General features: G+C 43.2%; 1 protein-coding gene across 2 annotated transcripts in view; it reads left to right on the forward strand.

Annotated features, from left to right (window-relative positions):
* Positions 1-18649, forward strand: part of Acsl5 (acyl-CoA synthetase long chain family member 5) — a 44290-nt gene that overhangs the window by 23051 nt on the left and 2590 nt on the right. For both annotated transcript variants that reach the window (XM_021151496.2, XM_021151497.2), the window contains exons 4-18: positions 2457-2521; positions 2634-2735; positions 4124-4223; positions 5105-5283; positions 5989-6021; positions 6104-6155; positions 7149-7222; positions 7976-8053; positions 9061-9195; positions 12456-12590; positions 13437-13532; positions 15777-15849; positions 16050-16138; positions 16385-16501; positions 18204-18347. In XM_021151496.2, the coding sequence (XP_021007155.1) occupies positions 2457-2521; positions 2634-2735; positions 4124-4223; positions 5105-5283; positions 5989-6021; positions 6104-6155; positions 7149-7222; positions 7976-8053; positions 9061-9195; positions 12456-12590; positions 13437-13532; positions 15777-15849; positions 16050-16138; positions 16385-16501; positions 18204-18347 (1472 nt within the window). The remainder of the gene's footprint in view (positions 1-2456; positions 2522-2633; positions 2736-4123; positions 4224-5104; positions 5284-5988; positions 6022-6103; positions 6156-7148; positions 7223-7975; positions 8054-9060; positions 9196-12455; positions 12591-13436; positions 13533-15776; positions 15850-16049; positions 16139-16384; positions 16502-18203; positions 18348-18649) is intronic.

Consider the following 18649-nt stretch of genomic DNA (forward strand, 5'->3'; position numbering starts at 1 on the left):
CCAGCTTGGCTACTACCATAGAAGAAAATGACAGTTCTGATGCTATCTGTGGTTGAATATATCAACCAGTACTTTTGACTCCCAGACTCATCTGGGAATACTGGTTAAAATGGGTAGTCTTTGATTCAACTTCTTTTCCCCCATTGAATCAGAATACCAGAAAATGAGACCTAATGATTCTTACGATTCTTAGGACAAGTTCAAAGGAGGGGTTCTGGGGATTCTGCATGCCCTTCAAACTGCTTGGCTCTGGGTGTCCACCTGGTCATGGCGTTGTTCTCACCTGCACTCTTGGAAGGTAGCCAAGCCTTAGAACCTTAGCAAGGCCAGATGAGTAAGTTAAACAAGGTAGGAGGTAGCTTGCAAGCAAAAGCAGATGGAGCATGGATTTTAATGAGATCTGAGCTGTCGCCCTTTGGGCTAATTATCTGACTTGCTCCTTGGCTAGGGTCCTCTGCTGGCAGTTTTATTAATTAGGAAGTAATGAGAAGGTGTGAGAGTCTCCTCCACATCCGTGGACTCCCCCTCCTATCAGGTGAACTTCAAGTTGGCCCAGTCCAGCCCTCCATAGTCCTTAGTCCAATGGGGATGACAACAGTGGGGAAGAGTAGGTTTGTGCCTGCTGGGGCACGTGCATTCAATCAAAGGTAGCTGTTATTAGTGACTAATTGCAGGACAAAGGATCTCTCCGGAGGGTCCCTGAGGCTCAGTGGCTGTGGTCAATGGGCAGATCACCACGTGTCATACTCCAGGGAATATTTTGGTTTGAGGTTTTACTTCTGGATCTTTCCTGGAGTTGTTTCACCAGCAAGACAGTGGTGGAGTTCCCTTAGGCAGTCTCCTTAGCCATTGTTCTTATCTCCCTGATAGAAGTAGCTATCTCTTTCTTGCTTCTCTTCCTTCTTTCTTCATCACACAACTGAGAAGTTCCTGTGTTTGCCCGTGGATCTCAGCAGTGATTCCCTTGGCAAGCCCTGAATTCCTCTCAGCAATTTGCCTAAGCTCTTGGACTCTTCACTCATTCATTCGTGTCTGTTTCTTTTGGTGGTGCTGAGGACTGAACCCAGAGCGTGGTACATGCCAGGTCCATGTTCTACCACTGAGACACACTCCCAGAATCCCCAGACTTATTCTAATTGTAAAGAAGGCCAAGTGGTTTAGAGGTTTATAAGCTGAATTCTCTTACTGTCCAGTGTAAGACACAAATTGGAGAAATATTGAAGGCAAACATGTTCTTATCTAAGACTCCACATCTTAGAAGGCATGCTCATAGAAACAATTATGTGTACTCATGAGATTAGATAAAAATATAAAAATATGGGAAAGATCTATTTTCATTAGTTGTTAAAACAGATGAAAGTAATAACTTCTCAAGTCTATGAAGCCAGAAATCAATTTTAAACAACACAATTTACATCTATGTGAATGTGTTAAAACTCAATTGGTTGAACAAAAGTAAATGTTTACAACAGTTTGGTCAACTCAAGCTCTGAGCTGAGTGCCAAAGTCCCAGCCCCTTCTACCCTGGGTTGTTTTCTATCGCCATGACAAAAGTCATGGCCAAAAGTAACTGGGGAAGGTAGGGGTTGATTGGCTTAACACTTCCCGTTCCTAGTTGGTTACTAAGGCAAGGCAGGGCTGGACCTCAAGCAGGAAGCAGAGGTACGAATGATGCTTGCCTGCCTGGGTTTTACTATTCTCCCGGCCCATCTGCTCAGGGATGGCACCACCTATCCTATCTAACCCTCTTATTTCACACTAACGAACAATGTTTAAGGAAATACTCTAAATTGAAATGATAAATTTGACAGTATTTGCCATAGCACTATTTAGAGGGACCGAGGTACTTGAAACCATTACACAGATCCACAATGAAATAAAGTCAACTACTGTAGAGTCCTTTGTCAGATGGCTGTTGGCATTCTACAGAGAAAAATAGCATGGAAATGCTTATAACAAATGGGGAGGGGAAACAGCAAATTCTTCTGTTTGTTCCAAAGATGTGGGTGAGCACATCTGTACTGAAAGATGTGAGCACATCTGTACAGAACCATGGGTAAGAACAACGGAAGGAGAAGTATTAATGTTGTAAAAAGAATGAGAATAATTTATTTTCTGATTTTATGGTAGCATGTTTTTATTGTAGAGATGCTCAGTTTTTCTCTTATTCGATACAGGCTATTTGTGTTTATATGTGCAGCTTATTTTATTCATGTTACATGGGCTTGCCCTTATTGGTGGCTTGAATGTCCATCTTATAGTAGCTACAGAATTAGTACTGAACTACCCTGTTTCGTAATGTTTCCTAAATGTTTGCCCTTGAATTTCATGGACCCCAGAGAAATTCAGATTCTTGCTAGATTTAGCCCTGTGTATCTTGGCCTTTTCTGGGTGCTCTTTTCTCTGATCCAAATGATTTGCATAGAATTGATTGCTTCCGATGTTTTATGCTTTAGACAATGGGCCTTGCTTGGGATACAGAAAGCCAAACCAGCCCTACAAATGGATCTCCTACAAACAGGTAAGCCAAGCTCGTGCTGTAGGAGCTGCCTCTGCTTGTGTGCCATGAGCTGCTTTGGCCTTGTTTTGATCCTGACCTCTTCTTCCTGACCCCTTACTCTCTTCTCTCCTAGGTGTCTGATCGAGCAGAGTACCTGGGCTCCTGTCTTTTGCATAAAGGATATAAGTCATCACAGGACCAATTTGTTGGCATCTTTGCTCAAAATAGGCCAGAGGTACCATGTTGAAGCTAATTATATAAACTGATGTCCCCCAATACAGCATTCTGACCCTTGCTGATGATTTTACCCAAGCCATGTAAAGATTCCACAAATGCTTATTCTTCTGGTCCAGAAGAGCTGGGCTTCCAAGTATCCTTAAATCTCTGCTGAGTGTCTGATGCTCTAGCCTATGTGGTTGGACTTCAGTGTGGATTATTTCAAGTCACTCTGATCTTCATATGTGGAAAATAAAGAGGAATGGCTCCACAAAATCTTGCAGGTGTTGGAGAACAAGACGAATCAGTGTTAGAATTAGACTTCGTACTTTGTACTTGACCTGGTAAACCAATGCATCTGTGGCTATTGAGTCTGGCCATCATCATCTTTCCACAGTGAGCTGAAAGCAGATGTTACACACTAAGATCGTTGGAAATAATCTTATTCCCACGTTCCAATGAAGTCAGTAGGCCCAATACCCTCAGAAAGAGACTTCGTGGGGCTCATGCATTTACTAGAGCCATTGCTTTAGTTGGGTTTTAAAATTAGTCCTGAAAAGTACTATGTACCCCGGTGCGGGAGCTACAGTAAGAAAAAGTCTCCTTATTTAGACTAAGAACTTAACATCAAAGCCAGTGTATCAGTCAGTCTTCCAGGACTGCCATAGTGAAACTTGAGATTAAGGTGCCCACAGTAGAGTTTCTCCTGATGCAGCCCCCACTGATATGCAGGCCTTTCATTATGCATCTCCTTCTGTCTTTTCTCTGAGCACATACTCCCCGGGGTGTCTTTTTCATCTCTGGATTATGGCCATACTCTTATGTTCATATTTAACTTCACATCATATAGAGGATTAGAGTTTGAACATGGATTTGGGGGAATGGGGTGGGGACGCAGATCGGTCTGTAAGACTTAATCTGCCAGTTGTGAGCAATGGTTCTCTTTGTGACACTCGTCATGCTTGTGTGTGGCCATACTGGTATGGCTTTTTTTCCTGTGTTCATTTCCACTGTATTTAGATGGATTTTTTTTAATCTCGAATATTAGCAGTCCTTTGAAGTTCTGTGCAGCTTCCCTAGCTTCCTAGGACCAGATAATCTTGCCCTCTACTCTTGAAAGGGGTCTCTGTCTCTCACAGTCTCAGTAGTGCTTTCCATATCTCTTATGGGTGAAATTACCGCTCTCTTCTCTTGTGTGCTGGTCTACCTTGGTTTTATGGTTATTTCTGTGCATATCTTAACTTATTTATTTAAATGTTCCTTAGAGCAGGATAAGTGACAGTCCTATGGCTATTCCTAAAGGTTTAAAATAATAAGTACACTAAATAAGTATTTGTTAGTTGAATATCTGAATAAATGCTCTTCAAAGTCAACTTCTGGTACTTAACTTGAACTTCTTCTCTGTAGTGGGTCATCTCTGAGTTAGCCTGTTACACATATTCCATGGTAGCTGTCCCCCTGTATGACACGCTGGGTGCAGAAGCCATCATCTTTGTCATCAACAGGGGTAAGTTTTTACTATTATTTTATAATTTTATTCTTTCCTAATGCTGAATAATTCTTAAATTTTCTTTATTTAGTTTTTCTTAGTTTTTGATATTATAGTATTTAGAATAGCATTTACATAGAAACTACAAAAATCCCTGAGGTATGCTTAGATAAGAGGTTCGGCAAATTAAGATGGCCTAGGATAGTTTAGAGGCAAGACTACTTTGAATACATAGAATAGAAGTCTGCACGCGATAGGCTTGCCTAAGTCACAAATAGGAAGGATTCTTTCCTATTCTTTGATAGCTTGAAAGCTTAATTCAGTCTATGTAAACAATAGGCACCAACATGCATGTAAATCCATAGAAGTGTTAGACAAAGGAGACCAAGTTCAACTGGCAACAGCATCCTTTCAGCCATCTAAGGGAGCGTCTTTGTCTCTGCTTTGCTGGCTGCGTAGCTTTGTTTGAGTAATGCACACTACAGGAATGATGACGTTGAGAATCACAAACCATCTGCCTTCTAAAGAGTCCATTTGCACTCACCTTCCGCATTTGTCCCCTGCGCTGCAAAGCAGCAGCAGGAATATACCCAGGAGACAGGATTAGAATGAGTTTTCTTAAATGAAAGGATTTACATAGTCCTAGACACTAAAGTGTGCCAGCAACATTGGAAAATAAAAGGGCTGGTATTTCAGCTAAACTCATTGTTTTTCTTTTTCCTTTTTATAGTCTATAGAGTATTTCAGCTTGAACTCTGTAAATCGCATTTATAGATGCAATCTCATTCAGGAACCTACTGTTTTTGACATTTAACCGCTATCCCACTTTTTTTTTTTTTCAAAGAGTCATGTATTTAACAGAATAGTGTGGTGACTTCTGGCTTGATTTCTGCTTTTAGCTGATATCCCCGTGGTCATCTGTGATACACCCCAAAAGGCAACAATGCTAGTAGAAAATGTGGAAAAGGGCCTCACACCAGGCCTGAAGACGATCATCCTCATGGACCCTTTTGATGACGACCTGAAGAAAAGAGGAGAGCAGTGTGGAGTTGAGATATTATCCCTGCAGGATGCGGAGGTATGAGTCAAAAACAGCTTGCAGCTAGGTAGGTGGTTTGTTAGTATGAGCAGGATGCAGGCCATCTACACACAAGCACAGGACTATTGTTCAAGGATAGTGGACATAAGCCAGAGTCAGAAGTCTGAAGAACAATTTCTCTGGCAAGTACAAAGCTCATGACATAGGTGGACAGATACCCTTGGCTAGCTGTATGCCCTTCTGAGTGTAGAATGTATGGGTGGAGAAACTCAAGGATGTTTACGAATCTGCTCCCTGATGCAAGTTGCCTGAGTTCCCGGTCTAGTTTCCACCTGTTAACAAGCCACACCCCTCCCTAGCTATCAATGGAGGATTAAAGTGGTCCTAATCTCACAGATATGTTGGCAAGGGTTAAATGAATTCTTGAATGTGAATTGCTCAGGAAAGTGAGGAGCATAGCATAAATCCTGGCATAGTCATGATTTATATTATCCACGAAAGGTTTAATTATGGCCTTAGATGACTGGACCCTAAGAAAATGGCGATAAGCTTGAGGTCTGCCTTCTTTAGATTAACATTCTTCAAAAACTTTATGCTTTTCCCGTTGTATATTAACATTGGCTTATGGGTTAAGTCCAGGTTGGAAACTGGAAGGGTGAGAACAGGGGAAGGAAGAGCTGACTTGGTCATAAGTCTGTCCATCCTTAACGACTCTTTCTTTTCCTTGATTTCCTGTGCACTTAGAATATAGGCAAAGAGAACTTCAAAAAACCAGTGGTAAGTGTTCTTCCTGAGTTTGAGTTTCGTATAGTCCACTCTCAGTTCACTGTGGACTAATATCCTTGTGTTCCTCCTCCAGCCTCCGAAGCCAGAGGATCTGAGTGTCATCTGTTTCACCAGTGGAACTACAGGTCAGTGCCTGTGACTCCTTGACAGAGCTCCCAGGGAGCCAGAAACAAGGCTAAGTCCTGAGCTTACCATGCCATCACCCTGTCCATGTGTGCTCACAACCCGAGTCACTTATGAATGGGTTTCCAGGTAGAAAAACACAAGCATAAGGAAACAGATTCCTCTGAATACAAATGGTAGCATCTGCATGCTGTGGACTTTAGGAGTCTTCAAGATGGTGTCAGAGTGTCAGCTTTTCCTCTACCCTTCCACTGTTTCAATCAGATGTAGCATGGGAGTAGTTTCATAGAATATACTGTTGGGATGGTTTAATGGATGTACCACTGGGGTGGTTTCATTCAGTCAGGGTAACTCAGTGTTGGTTCTCCACAGATGGCTGTGTCCTTACTCAACAACATTTAGTAGAAGGTTTAATTATATTTATTGTGGACTGTTCCAATATGTCTGGTTTATAAAGTTCACAGCAGTGTTGTTGGGAGATCTTAGGTATAAAGTCTTAAACCTGTGAATAGTACAAGAGGTTTTTTGTTTGTTTGTTTGGTTTGGTTTTGTTTGTTTGTTTGTTTGTTTGTTTTGAGACAGGGTTTCTCTGTGTAGCCCTGACTGTCCTGGAACTCACTCTGTAGACCAGGCTAGCCTCGAACTCAGAAATCCACCTGCTTCTGCCTCCCAAGTGCTGGGATTAGGGCGTGCGACACCACGCCCGGCAAGAGTTTATTTGTAACTTTCTTTTTTACAATTATCATCTGAGATTCTGTCTGTGCTGTAGGTTAAGGAAGAGGTCAGTTACACAATACGTGGAGTGGGAGGATTTCTGGGGGCACCAATCATTCCCAAAAAGAGGCTGTAATAAATAAATGTCTACAGAAAGCTACAGTCAAGAGGACAACTCTAGTCTCTAGAACAGAACCAAACTGAATTTAGCTTCTTTCAAGGCCAAATGTTACAAATTAGCCACACTAAGGATCTTTCTCTTCACTTCTGCTTTCCTACAGGTGACCCCAAAGGAGCTATGCTAACCCATGAAAATGTTGTTTCAAACATGGCTGCTTTCCTCAAATTTCTGGAGGTCAGTGATCAGAGAAAGGAGAGGCCCTTGCTAAAATGTCTCTTGGCTATAAGATTTTTAGGAGGAACACAGTTAAAAGTCTATTATTTTTTTCTCATCACTGTGACAAAACACCTGATGTAGGTGACTTTTGGGGGGATGTTACTTGGCTTAAAGTTTGCAGAATGACACGATGCCAGGCAGCTCCATTGTGATGCCTGTGCAACTGGGATTCTTCATAAATTAGTGGATCAAGAACCAGCAGACAGGGAGTGGGGCTGGAATCTAAAACCTCGGGACCCATCCCAAGGTAATCCCTTTCCTCTAGTGAGGCTCCACCCCCTAAAAGTTCTATAACCCCAGAAGACAGTAGTACCATCTGGGGACCAAGTGTCTAAACACAGGAGCCTACAGGGTCTTTTGCATGTAAACCACACCAATAGCAAAGTATGGAAAACACTGATGTAGTCTTTCAGACTGCATGTCAAGCCTCATTGTTTCAGGATTCCTGCACTGAATGGTTATAGGATATATCAGCTTGTGGAATAATAAACTAAGTACCCAGGGAGGTGTTTATGTTCTACACATTTTAAGAGTCTTAAGGATGATGTCAAAATACCAAGGGTTTTTTCTCTACGCTACCACTCTCTCAGGTAGATGGGATGGTTTCAGTCAGACAGACAGGCTTAATGAAAAAAGAGAAAGGGAGTTTTAAAATCTCTACTGGAAGAGAAACTTAACATCAATCCACTGTCGTTTGTCCCCGGTCTACAGCCTATCTTCCAGCCCACCTCTGATGATGTGACCATATCCTACCTTCCCTTGGCTCATATGTTTGAGAGGCTTGTCCAGGTGAGTGTCCTGCCTGCCTAGCAGGTAGGAAGGGGGTTCCCGACTTGCTGGCTCCACATTTATTCAAAATTCAGGGACGAAGGACATCCTTTCTGTACAGAATCAAGCACAGGCACACCGTTGGATTCTTTGAATCCTGACTTACATCAGTTCATCCAGTAAGTCTGAATAACTAAGGAGGCTATTACTTGCTCCTGACCTCACGGGGCACACATTGCCTGTCTTCTCTTAATCCCGTGCTGACTCTCCAGACAGTTTTACTTATATGTTGGCTAGAGTTTTGAGAGGATCGAGGGTTAGAGAAAAGTGTGTCCACTGAGGGAGCAGGGTGGAAGCATTTGATCCAGATCAAGGGTCCGCTCTTCCTAGGGAGCATTTTTACATACAACTTGAGTGTATAAGGTGGTATTGGCAGACACAGTGTGTGTTCCTTCTTGGAGTAGTCTCCAAAATTTCCAGCCATTCTGAAGCTTGTTTGAGGACAGAAGCACTAACATCTCAATGTCACAGGTGTTGTGGGAAAGAGGCATTTTCCCTCCCTTTGCCCTGAGCATCTCTTCACCCCATATATGCTCAGCTGATGTACAAAATGCCACGTTGCTTCTAATGAAATTTATACCTATTTTAGTATTTCTCAAATGGGAACCATCTTAACGGAAGGCATGTTTTTCTATTTTAACTGGCCGCACTTTCTTTAGTGCTCCAAGATGAGTACTTCTCACCAAGGATGGTATCTTAGACTGGGGCACAGAGCTGTGGCAGAACCTGAGGGTGGGACCCATAGTTTCACAGTCTGTTATCTGTCTTGCCACTTCAACAGTAATAAGTTTCCACCCTTTCTTGGGGGGAGCCTCTCAGAGACCTACTTGGGTATGTAGATTGGCAGGAAGCAGGTGTTCTGCAGAGGGATATGCCTGCCAACTTCTGATTTCTTTCTCACTTCCATCAGAGATAGGACTGTCTTCAGTGATCCAGGGCACTGAGCCTCATCTTCCATCTTGTTCCAGGGTATCTTATTTTCCTGTGGAGGCAAAATTGGGTTCTTCCAAGGAGATATCCGGTTGCTACCTGATGACATGAAGGCTTTGAAACCCACAGTGTTTCCTACAGTGCCTCGACTCCTTAACAGGGTCTATGATAAGGTATGAGACTTGCTTCTGCTGGCATTATACTGAGAAGGCTCGGAGGGACTGGATCCTGACAATTGATTCCAGCTCTGTCTGAGCTCCGACAAGTATCTATCTAAGCATGCTAGAACTACAACTGTAAGAAGCCATAGGAAATGCGCCTTTTCTCTGGGTAATACTGCTGATCTGAGGAAGTGCTGCACTCAGACTTGGGGAAGTACCTCAGTTTTTAACCAGCACACGGGAACGTTCTTCCTCGGCTTTGTATGTGCCAGTAATCTAACCTTTTGCTGAAGTGCCAGACGGAGGTAAACATTTCAGGTGTGTTTGCTCATTTAACCCTCCCAAGAAACATAGTAAACCATGCTTGTTCACAGAATCACAATGTGGAAGCAGAACCCTGGCTGTTAAAGAATTTAATAAAGAAAAGGGGCCAGAATAAACTCTCACACTAGTTTTAGCTGTCACTAAGCACTGTTCACTGAGGTTGCAAAATGGCGATTTTCCTAACTGCAACACTCTTCTTTTACATTCCTTAGCTACATTCTACCATAAAGACCTAACAAATATTTTATTCTCTCCTTAATTTATTACTCATAAGCATAATGAATTCATGCCCCAGCAATCCTCATAAGTGACCAGTGAGGATTTTTTCAATATTAGTTTGAACTCGTTTTTATTTTGTATTTTTCCGTTCATTTTAGTCATTCATCTTGATGTTCCTAGTGTGCCCGTCAAATTCTTCTGTGTCCTTTTGACATGACCCCAGTAGTCTATGATGGGTCCCTTCTTCCTGGTACCAGATATCCTAAGCTCAATTTGTGTGTTTCTCAGCCAAGCCTTAGACTGCAACTGGCTACTGAGAGCTGGGATTTGAAGCCAGGCTTAGGTATAAACCTTCTCTTCCATAGACCAGGAGACCAAGGGAATGACACCATTACTTATGTACTTTGGACCTTACCTCTCACATTCTGATACTGGTACTCCATCTTACCAGAGGCCAAACTGAGCTGTAGTAGGCATGGAAAGTATTCTAGAATGCAGATGGTGCGTGGACACGCTACGCCCTGTTTACACTCTCCCAGTCAGTTCCTCATCAGACTGTGGAATCATCAGATTGGGTTGTTAAGGTTCATATTCTTGAACTTTTTTTAATTTTGAAAGGAAGTATTTTAAAATAAGTAATACATAATGGATAATTTTAATCTGGAACTTATTTCATAAAAAAAAATGGACATTTGATTAGATACAGTTTTGGTCCTAGCTTTTTGTCTGTGACTTGTTAGGAGAGCTAGTCATGAGATCGTGGAAGGTAAGCAGTTTGTGGTAGAGAGGGGCATCAGGCCTGTCATAAAGTAGGCAGCACCTGAATCACATGGCCAGACACAGGTAAATGATGTCGCAAGCACAGGAGTGGACGCTCCCGGCTTGAATTGGGAGGCAAGAATGTACAACTCTAGCTGACTCCAGGCCTGTAATTAGAAGCACAGGTCGGAGAAGCATCCTGTATGTTTTGAACAGGAAAGAGCTCTACTGTCTCTGAGTGCAACTTCTAGTATGAGAGGTCCTAAAGGCTGGAGTAGTGTTTAGGGTATAGTTTTGAAAATAAAGAGGTTCCTGTTGCTATACATGGGGCCACTCTTCTCACAGGAGTGTGTTGATAGATTGTAGGGTTACAATGATGCCAGGATCATGAAAAAGAGGAAATAACATGAACAGGGAAACATGATACCAAAGTGTGTGAGCCCAAAGGGGAGTAATAACGTCATTAGGGATTTCTGCTAGATTCTGTATGATGTGGCTAAAGGCACATTTGCTGTAATGATGGTAATTCTCTAGGTTAGGAGGATATAAAAATATCATAAAGTGGAGGAAGGGAGAGGTAGGACTAATTCTTAAAAGCCAGATTCCTAAACCTTTCTCTGGGCTACTAAGTCAAAAGCCCCAGGGTGATCACGGCCTTGGGGTGATTTCCTATCTAATTGTGGGCTAAAGGGGTAGGGGTAGGAGTGGGAAGGGAGAAGAGCCTACGTCTGGCCAGAGTTTCTCCTGTGCTCTGGGCAGGCAGACGCGGGAGGGCTGCCAGACGCTTTCCACTCGGCCTGGGTGGGCATCTAATCCACTGACCCCACTCGATGAGGGGTGGACAAGGGGCAGCCCCAGATACCAGGGTCCCCAGGGTGACACCCTCAGCCCTGGAGTTACAGGAGAGAGGGCAGAGGGGGAGAGGTTCTCACGAAGGCAAGAGTCCTTAGTCCAAGCCTTGACTGGAGCACAGGAAGGCCTTCCATTGGGATATTAGAAACGGCTCATCAGGAGAAAGCCTATCCCATCATCCAAGCACAGCAGGCCTTGATGAACAGAGACAGTCTATGGTTTTAGAGCTTTATTGTAGAAAGACAGGGGGAAAGAGAGAAGGTGGAAAGAGAGAGAGTGAGACCGGCCATGGCCAAGAAGGGAGGAGAAAAAGGGGAGAGAGAGAGAGAGAGAGAGAGAGGAGAGAAAGGCTAAAGTAAGAGGGAGAGAGCAATAGGGAGAGAGAGTAAGAGAGTGAGAAAAGAGAATGAGAGAATGAGGAGAGAGCAAGGTGGGGCCAAGCAACCCCTCTTATGGTGGGCTGTTATCTTATTGTTGCTAGGTAACTGGGGAGGAGTGTAGCCTGAAGGTCAGAAGCTTGGGACATTGTCTACTAGCCATGCTTCTCCTGTGGGAGCTGTGGGGGGCGGTAACTTCAACAGAGCCAGAGGTCCAGGAGATATGAGGGAACACCTACCGTCCCACATAGGTGAATTATCACCACTCAGGTTCTACTGGGGTTCAGACCTCAACTCGACTGGAGACCCAGCCTGTCTGTGCATAGCCCAATGCCTCACATCTGATTTTAAGCAAGCCGTGGTGGCCATCTTTTTTTTTTTTTTTTTTTTTTTTAAATTTGTTTATCTCCGTTATGGAAGTTGTTTCCGGGTCATGGCCCAGGGTGATTTCCTATCTGATTTTAAGCCTGTGGTGGTGGCCATCTCTTTTGATTAGTTTATTTTTGTTATCGAAGTTGTTTCCTGGGGACCTGGAGTCTTTGAGGTCTGGAGCATTATGTAATGATGTTACTTGCTTCCGAGTGTGGCCATATAGCTCTGTGGCTTGTCATTAGTAAGCAACTTAACAAGTGTTCGTCACTTCCTTATGAAGCAAGGAATTATTAGAATCTTGGCTATTACCAAATGCCTTGATAAATACCTCCAGTAGTTTTCTAACCAAGAGGCCCTATCACCCTCCAGGTACAAAATGAAGCCAAGACACCTTTGAAGAAGTTCTTGTTGAACTTGGCTATCATCAGTAAATTCAACGAAGTGAAAAATGGCATCATTCGGCGGGACAGTTTGTGGGACAAGCTCGTGTTTTCAAAGATCCAAGTAAGTTGAATAGATCCTGGACAGCAGGGCTGGCTGCCACTTAGCACCCCCCACCCCCCACCCTCAGGTTGCAGTGGCACCCTAACTAGAGATCTTCATAGATCTTCGATACTCACTCCCACCTTTCTCTTGGTGCCTCTTTTCTTTTGTGTATATGTGTGTTTGGGTGGGGGTGCGGAAGCCTGTGGCATGCTGTATGTGTAGGTCCAGAGGACAACTTCAGATATTGAGCCTCACCTTCCTTCTTGTCTGGGACAGTGTCTCTCTGGTTCACAGCTGTATACACTAGGCTATTAGTTGGCCTGCTAGCATCTAGGGATTCTTTTGCCTTCGACTCCCACCTCTTCACAGAAGAGAGCTGGGATTACAGGTGTGTGCCACTGCATCTGGCTTTCTTTGTGCTCTAAGTGTCTGGATATTGGTCCTCTTGCACAGCAGATGCTTACCCACTGAGCCACCTTTTGAGATCACTCTTGTGCAGCTTCGCACTGCAGAGGAATGAGAAAGCGTACAGCAGATTTGATGTAGGTGTCAGCACTCTGTAGTATTGTCTTAGTTGAGTTTTGTTAAGTTGGATTTACTTAGTTGTAGTATGGTTTCATTCAGTTTATAAGTGATATAAACTGAAGAACCTAAAAATCAACAACAACAAACCCTCAAGTTCTCTCAGGAATGGTGATGGCTCTAATAGAAAGCATTTTAAGTGATTTTCTATAGTGCCAAGCTGTACTGTATGTGCTTGTAAGTCAACCACGTTGGACAGCTGGGCATGCGATTTCACCCATTTTACAGTAGAGGAAAAGGAAGAACAGAGGCTCAACAGCTCTTTTTGTTTCTATTAAACAGCGCAGCCTGGGTGGGAAGGTTCGCCTCATGATCACTGGAGCCGCCCCCATCTCCCCTCCAGTCTTGACATTCTTCAGGGCTGCAATGGGATGCTGGGTAAGATTTCACATTTACATCAGTGAAGCACACTATTCAAATAACGATGAAATTGTAAATGAAAGGCACTGAAGAGAAGGCCACACTCAGATCTTAGACAAAAGAAAACCCCTGACCCCACTACTCACTTCTTCATGTATCAAGTATAGAAATCTTTACATAAATGGAGTCAGGGTTCCAAAGCTCCCATCATGCCATCCCCACTGGTCTCCTTACCAAAAAGCTTAGTTAGTGTCATTCACAGTTTCCCAGTAGCATCCAAATGATGAGTCACTGTTGACAGTCAGTCTGTCCACAGGCCACAGCACATGTGTGGCAGTCAGAGGACAGTTTAAGAGTTTGGGTTCTCTTTTTTCACCATGTGAGTCCCAAGGATGGAATTTCGGCTCTCAGGTTTGGGAGTAAGTGCCTTTGCCCATTTTGTCAGCCCTACCTATTACATGTTAATGCACATCACGAAACTTCAGGCAGGTCTTTTATACACTCTCAGGTAATACTTAAAGTACTATTCCCCACACACTTGCCAATGATAAGTTTTTCAGCCAGTTAGTTGCCTCTAGTCAAAATACTTCATTTCATACTATTTCTTTTATCAATATGTCTTAGGTTGGGTTTATTACTGTGAAGGGACACCATGACCAAGGCAACACATATAAAGAAAAACCTTTAATTGGGGCTGGCTTACAGTTTCAGAGGTTTAGTCCATTATCATCATGGTGGGAAACATGGCAGCATCGAGGCAGACATGGTGCTGGAGAAGGAGTTCTACATCTTGATCTGAAGGCAGCAGAAAAAGACTGAGTTGTTGGAGGTAGTCTAAGCACAGGAGACCTTAAAGCCCACCCTCATAGTGACATACTACCTCCAACAAGGGCACACCTCCTCCAACAAGGCTACGCCTCCTAATAGTGCCACTCCTCATGGGCCATGCATTGACACACAGGGGTCAAATCTTTTCAATCCACCACAGATACCAAACTTCACTACTCACTGACACATGTATTTCTTCCATGGATTACTTCCTTACAGAAAACAGGCAGTGGGTGATTTAGTTCCCTCGAACATTGCTAAGAGTTCCTTACATACTTAAAAATTAATCTCCATAATGCTACACATTTTTTTTCTTGGTCTATCTTTTTCCTTTGCCTTGTTCATAGCTATATAAAAATGGAATTGATATGCATGCCAATTGATGAAAGCTTTCTGTAGTGGTTTTTAAATTGCTGAGACAGGCCTTTCTTTTCTTCCTTTTAATTTTGTTATTGCTTTTTTGTTTAAATATAAAAGAATGATTTTATGTATATAGGTTTTTTGCCACACACAAGCCTGTTGCCCTCAGAGGCCAGCGGACAGCAGATCCTGTAGGACTGGAGCTACAGATGGTTTGGAGCTGCTGGGAATTGAACTCAGATCCTCTGGAAGAGTAACCAGTGCTCCTCACTTCTGAGCCATCTCTCCAGCTCCCACAAGGCTATCTAATCCCCACATTTTCTTAAGAGCATCTTTACCCACATCTTCTGGTCGTTTTATGGCTTTATACTTCTTTCATTTATGCCTCATCCATCTGAAATATATGGATCTGGCTGTGGGTGTTCCCCCTTCTGTTCCAAACGGGTGTCTAGGTTGCTGATTCAGCCAACCATATATCACACCCAAAATACAGGACAGAAACAGGCTCAGCCTCACAGAGACTAGTCCCCATACATGTACCCATTATCAAAAGCCTGGTACCAGTCAGTGAAGGGTCTTTGGGGTTTTCAAATTGCCATTCTATTGGCTATTCTTAGTACCTTTCTGTCAGCCCTAAAGATTAATAAAAAGTTCTTCCAACTTCTTCTCAGAAACACCATCGTTCAGTATCTCTACTTCTACCAGCCTGGCCAAACTGCCTATCAAGTTGCTTCCTGCCACCAGCCTTTCTCTGGTCAAGACTATCTTCTTTATATGAGGGTTAGCAACGACAGTACTACCCCCACTGCCTGCTTTACAGCTGCCATTTTACTGGAGCTCAGCTAAGCTCATTCATTTATACATGGTCTATGGCTGCTTTTATGTTACACTGGCAAAGTTACATTGTTGCGACAGAGACCAGATGTTGTGAAGAACTAGCAGCTGGGCATGCCTTTGAGGTTTTGCAAAACTATTTTCATCTCTTGTTTCTATAGTTTGTTTTCCTGTCTTGGCCATAAGGGATGGCCAGTCATACTTTATCTTAAGTCTCAAAGCTCTTCTTTGGTTTCCCAGGTGTTTGAAGCTTATGGCCAAACAGAATGCACAGGTGGATGTTCAATTACATCACCTGGGGACTGGACAGCAGGTGGGTTTTCCATTTGCTAGTTGGGAGAAGTCGTCTAGCTGAACCATGGTTTAGGAATTTAAATAATTCTGGTGTTCTGGATGAATGTGGTAAATGGCAAACTCAAGTCTTGCTTTCACTCTTAAGAGTCAGTCCCATAAACATCTTAGAAACGTGCTTGCTCTAGGGTTGCTTAGCCCTGAATATATGCTATGTTCTAGGTCATGTTGGGACTCCAGTGGCTTGCAATTTTGTAAAGCTGGAAGATGTGGCTGACATGAACTACTTTTCAGTAAACAACGAAGGCGAGGTGAGTAGGTCATGTCCAGCACTCAGATGATTGACGTGGGGAAGCTTAGTCCAAAAGAATAAATCTATGACCTGGCTTGGGTTTGATTCCTCAACTTTTAGGAAGCAATATAAGATCAGTGAGTTGCATTTTCCTATAGTGGGGACTGTAATGGAAACCATTAAGTGAATTTGTTCGGAATAGGTGTTTTATAAGGTACAAGTAGCAGACATTTCTATTATCTCCCCTTTCCTGTCTGGTATACAGATCTGCATCAAAGGTAACAATGTGTTCAAAGGCTACCTAAAGGACCCAGAGAAAACACAGGACGTACTGGACAAGGATGGATGGCTTCACACTGGGGACATTGGTCGCTGGCTTCCAGTGGGTATTTCTCCTTAACTTGTAAGGCTCTCTGCCATGGGACTGGGGAGAATAATCTACTTGTTGCAAGAGGGATTAGCAATACAAGCTTAATCAGCAAAGGCAGCTGCAGGGAAATGGGTTTGCTGCCTCCTTTTCTGGCATTTCCTCCAAGTACAAAGAGCGGAGCATACCAATTGGAAGACCCTAGCTTAGGAGTTGGGAGATCTGTGTTCTAGTCCTAGCTCTCTCATGGATTGATAGTGTGAAATCCTGAAGAAGTTGGCCAATACGTGATTAGGAGCTGCCAAAGCTAGTCCTTCTTCTAGGCTGGAGCACTTTCATGATTTTGACCACAACGTTACAAAGACAGTGGAAAGTAAACCAACTGAAAGGCTTTTCTTCCTTCCATACTTCTTGTCAAATACAATGTATACCATAGGTAGTCCTATTGATGCTGTGTCTAGACATAATAAAGGAGTGTTTCTTTTTAATTAACCCATGGAGACATATCAAAACAGACTTCTAAACCATGTGTATGCATAGGCCAATGCCTGCCTCTCAATGACCTTCACAGTTCCTCTCTGTGGAACACTTTTTTTTTTTTTTTTTTTGTTTTTTCAAGACAGGGTCTCTCTGTGCAGCTCTGGCTGACCTGGAACTCACTCTGTAGACCAGGCTGGCCTGGAACTCAGAAATCCGCCTGCCTCTGCCTCCCAAGTTCTGAGACTTTTTTTTTATAGAATGGCTTGCTGATGAACAACTAGCAGTAGTGGCTGAAAATCTCATCTGTTTTCTTGAAACAGCATGGTTATAATGAAGATGTGTAAGCCCCACAGGGGAATTTCCCAAGGGTCTCCTTCTTCTAAAGTTTTCTTCACTGTGTTAAGAGAGTGGGGCTGTAACTACTACCTCTTGTTGTTATTCAAGATTTAAGAGGTTCGGAATACTTGACCATGAGACTCCCATGATATACTTTATTGATTGGGTTTACAAATTTGTCTAATCACTGTCCCTGCTCTAAACTAAACCCAGGAGGCAGGCAAAAGATGGGCTCCCTCCAACCACCATGAGTGATAATAGGCTGCTGATTATTGATCACTTCAGTCTAAATTAAGTCTGGCTCATTGATGGTTCCAGGGTTAATTCAGTATACAGCCCTTCTTATGGTTTGCTCAAGTGGACTGTGTTTGCTCCATGTCCCAATCATACAATTCAAATCCCTAAGAAGATAAGTGCCTCAGGAATTGAGTTCAGGGAAATGAAGCAGCATATGACCTGTGATGGTGGTCAATGCCCTGCCAGCTCTGCTTCTGTCTTAACAAGCCAATTACAGGCTGGCTTGATCAGCAGCACCCAGCTGTTTTAGCCTGCTCCCCGATTTAACAGGAAGTAACCTGGCAGCAGGAAGAGATAACTCCTCCATTTCTCAAAAAGTTCTCGAGATGGGGGTAGTTGGAAATAAGTTATTAGAAATTGGGGGCTGCAGAATGTTTTCACAGCCATTTGCATAACCCAGCAGGACCCTGGGGCTTTCCCCGAGGCTTGCTGCTTGGTTTTCTACAGACAGGCTTTGTGGAAGCCACTTCTCCTTTCTCCAAAGCCAAGAGAAACACAGAAATCTCCAGAGAACCTATTTTAAATAAGGACAACACCCGTGGCCTTCTTACTGATACAATCTCCAAGGCTTCAAAACACTGATGCCTTTATCTGCTTCATACAGAATGGAACTCTGAAAATTGTTGACCGGAAGAAGAATATTTTCAAGTTGGCACAAGGAGAATACATTGCTCCAGAGAAGATTGAAAATGTTTATTCCAGGAGCAGACCAGTATTGCAAGTTTTTGTCCATGGGGAGAGCTTACGGGTAATACTCCAGTGTTATGGCCTGTGTTGGTTCTCATAGCCACATAAGACATTTGTATAGGTGGGTTCAGATAAGACGCCCCAGCTTACAATACTAACTACAAAACTACATTCCGAATCATAAACATCCAGGCGATAATTTGTTGGCGTTAAAACAACTATCTTAAGAGGTAGCTTTTATCTCACATGACTTTCTGCTTGGGACGCTTAGTGTCCACTCTGAGTAGCTCCTCTGACACAAAACTGTTCTTTGTATGTTACACTTAAACTGGTCCTTTGGGGATTGGGTAGGGCAAATTTCAA

The sequence above is a fragment of the Mus caroli genome, chromosome 19 (assembly GCF_900094665.2).
Source record: "Mus caroli chromosome 19, CAROLI_EIJ_v1.1, whole genome shotgun sequence".
Taxonomy (NCBI): domain Eukaryota; kingdom Metazoa; phylum Chordata; class Mammalia; order Rodentia; family Muridae; genus Mus; species Mus caroli.